The following is a 3,562-nucleotide window of genomic DNA, read 5'->3' as shown; positions in this document are numbered from 1 at the left end:
GAGAGGCACCGGCGAAGGACGGCGGGAGAGGGGGCGCTACCTGTGCCCGGGTCCAGTCCCCAAACCAGCAGCAGCAGCAAGGGCAGGGCGAGGGGAGGCAGCAGGGCGCCGTCACACATGGTACTTGGGAGGAGCAGCCCCCCGGATCGTCGCGGCGGAGCAGGAGCGCGCGAGGCGGCGGCGCCAGCCGGAGTGAAACCCTCCTCCTGCCTCTGGAAAAAGTAATTAGCGCTGCGGACAAACCCAACGTGGTAAACCCGAAGCCCCGCCCTCTCCTCGGAAAGCAGGAGGTGATTGGGCGCTTGCTTTCCCCGGCCCCGCCTTCCCCTCGCCTATTGGCTAGGACGGGTCCAAACCAGGGTGTGTTGTTAGGTTGTAAGCACTTTCTTACACGTGGTTTCTGGGCAGTGGCGGAGACCGGACGCCAGGTGGCGCGCGATCCCGGAGGACCCAGGAGGGGACACCTTGAGGGACCACCATGGGGAAGTCTCTAATCTTAAGAGTTTATCATTTTTGAAATCCCCTGACCCTGCCGCCCCAGCTGCACAAGACGACAGGCTGGAAAGTGTCCTGGCCAACCGTGTCATCCCTAAAAGCGCGTTCTCTCTGCATCTGGATGTGTGCCGCTGGGCACTTTCTTGCACACCTGTGTTTGCACCTGACTGCTGGCTACATCCAACATAGCAGTATTTATCCAAACCCTTCACACAACCCGTTGTCTTTATCCTCACAGAAGCCAGCGGAACGGGTATGGCCACACCCTCGTACAGATGGAGAAATGTCATGGTGAGCTTTTTGGTGCAGCTTTTGTTGGCCAAAGAGCCACCTCAAAGGCCTGCCACTGAAAGCCAGGGAGTAGCAGCCAGGAGAACAAGTGCTTATGCCACTGAAATCAGCCTGAAGGAGTCGCTGTCAACCTAACAGACGCATGCAGACTAAAGCAACAACTAGACAGCAACCAGACTGCGCAAAACTGAAGAGCTGGGAAACATCGAGAATCGGAGAGGACACGCTTGTGCCAATGGGTGGGAGTGTAAACTGACACACTTTAAAGAATAACTGGGCAATCGGTAGTAAAATTTAAAATGCGTACACCCAGCAACTCCTTAATTCCCATCTGGTTAACTGCCATGGAGAAGCAATGGCACAAGGACAAGGATGGTCACCACAGCACACTATTCAGAGAAAAAGAAAAAGTTGCAAAAACCTGTATGTCCATCATCAGATACATGGCTAACAGAACACCAGGCATCAATGAACAAAAAATGTAGTAATATGGTGTTTATAACCACATGGAGAGACATCCAAGACTAGCTGACAAAACATTTCTTTAAAAAATCCAGTTGCACCCAGCCAGCGTGGCTCAGTGGTTGAACATCGACCTATGAGGTCACAGTTCCATTCCTGGTCAGGGCACGTGCCCGAGTTGCAGGCTCGATCCCCAGTAGGGGGAGTGCAGGAGGCAGCCGATCAATGCTTCTCTCTCATCATTGGTGTTTCTATCTCTCTATCCCTCTCCCTTCTTCTCTAAAATCAATAAAAGCATATTTTCTAAAAAATCACTATTTGCCATAATCTCATTTCATGTTTACACACACAAATAGCCTTGTCTTAATTTTTTGGAAGGGCAGGGCTTAAACCCATTTCACAGATGGAGGAGTAGGGTCAGGGGGAGATGAAGACAAGACACGCAAGCCCACCGGATCCCTACAGGTGGCAGCAGAGGCCTGAATGTGACATGGGGGCAGCTGGCCTTGGTTGGCTCTGGGTCAAAACAGTTCTTTGCGCTCACTGTTGACAAAGCTCTTCAACGGTGTGGCGTGTCCACCTGCGTTTCGTGAACAACTCTCTCCTGGTGGGCAGAGAGCTTTCCCATCATGCTGCTGGAACAGACACCAGCAGGTCGGTCACGTGCCTCTCTTGGACACTTCATGCCCGACAGTCAAGTCGGGGTGCTGACAGCCATCACCGTGCCTGTTACTATTGCTACTGAAAGCAGATGACCCCTGGGCAGTATAAAGAGGACTGCAGGCCCTCAGCCCAAACTTGACCCTTGTTAGTCCCCCCTGACTTGGGCCTTTCTTGAGCTGGTGAGCTGGGTGCAGGCGCCTAGACTCGTGTGTAAGCTCCATCCGTGTGTAGATGGGAGAAGACCCATGATCCTTCCAGAACCAACTGACTAGACATTGGCCAGGGAGGAAGGTGAGGAGAGAGGGTGCGAGAGGGGATTCCCATGACAAACTCTTAGAGACTAAATTCACTTGGTCCTTGAGCCACCCATCCCTCATCATCATCAGCAGCATCATCTACTTTGGTGGAAACCAGTAGCCATGGCAACCCAGTGGTGAAGCCTATGTGTGCAGAGTCCCTCATAAAAAGGAAACGAAACTTCCAGAACCAGCTGACCAGCCACTGGCCAGGGCAGGAGGTGAGGAGAGAGGATGTCAGAGGGGATTCCTTTGAGTCTAAATTCACTTGGTCCTGGAGCCACCACCCATCCCTCCTCCTAGGAGCCCATGAGATGTCCCATGCCCTCCAGCAGGGGGCGTCTGGCATCATTCCCCTCTTCCTTCTACAACCAGAACTGCTGTGAAATGCAAGCATAGGCTTGCTCTCCTCAGCTCCAAAGGCCTGGGTTCTTCTTGTTTTCTTTCTTTCTTTCTTTTGTAGTTTTTTAATTTTTTTCCTGATTTTTATTTCGCCCTTTCCTTGTAAAGCCTGGAGCCCGGCATCCTCATCCCCTCGGTGACTCCTGCCAACCTCTCCCTGTGGGGTCTGCATGCACCTCCCCACTTCCTTGGTCTGTTTCACCGTGAAGGGGTGCCCTAGCCACCCAGGCCATTCCTGCCCGACTCTGGGGATCACCACTGTCTGGAAATTTCGGCTCACCCAACCAGGCCCTGGTAGTGATATTGCAGAACAAGTCCAAGTACTGCTCCTTAAAACATTGATTTAAACATTTTTTAAATATTTTTAATAGGTTCTTAGAAAGAGAGAAAGGGAGAGGGAGAGAGAAACATCGATGTGACAGTGAAACATCAATCGGCTGCTTCCTGCACACCCCCTACTGGGGATCGAGCCCGCAACCTGGGCCTGTGCCCTGACCAGGAATCGAACCCTTAACCTCTTGGTGCACGGAACAATGCCCAACTGAGCCACACCAACTGGGGCAAACACTGCAGTTTTTTAGTCTAGCTCAGGGGTCCTCAAACTCTTTAAACAGGGGGCCAGTTCACTGTCCCTCAGACCGTTGGAGGGCCGGACTATAGTTAAAAAAAAAAAAACTATGAACAAATTCCTATGCACACTGCACATATCTTATTTTGAAGTAAAAAAACAAAACGGGGACAAATACAATATTTGTATTTGCATGTGGCCCGCGGGCCGTAGTTTGAGGACCCCTGGTCTAGCTATTGTTCTCTCAGGGTTTCTACTGATGTACCCCTAGCCCTGCTCTTCCCTAACATCTTTACTCACCCCCTCCCCAAAGACTGCTTTGGAGCTGAATGTCCGTGGTTTTCGAATGTCCGTGTTGAAAAGGCAACTGTATCTTCCCTTCCCT

The 3,562-nt window shown here is 51.8% G+C and overlaps 1 protein-coding gene across 1 annotated transcript in view; it reads right to left on the bottom strand.

The window, feature by feature from the left end:
- Positions 1 to 177, bottom strand: part of ADAMTS17 (ADAM metallopeptidase with thrombospondin type 1 motif, 17) — a 92,038-nt gene extending 91,861 nt beyond the window's left edge. Inside the window, 1 exon segment of the mRNA XM_014543573.1 lies at positions 41 to 177. Within this exon segment, the coding sequence (XP_014399059.1) occupies positions 41 to 119 (79 nt within the window). The 5' untranslated portion in view covers positions 120 to 177.
- Positions 178 to 3,562: the final 3,385 nt, after the last annotated feature.

Source organism: Myotis brandtii, unplaced genomic scaffold (assembly GCF_000412655.1).
Source record: "Myotis brandtii unplaced genomic scaffold, ASM41265v1 scaffold329, whole genome shotgun sequence".
NCBI lineage: Eukaryota > Metazoa > Chordata > Mammalia > Chiroptera > Vespertilionidae > Myotis > Myotis brandtii.
The sequence above is the reverse complement of the archived record's forward strand: the minus strand, read 5'-3'. Positions and strand labels throughout refer to the sequence as shown.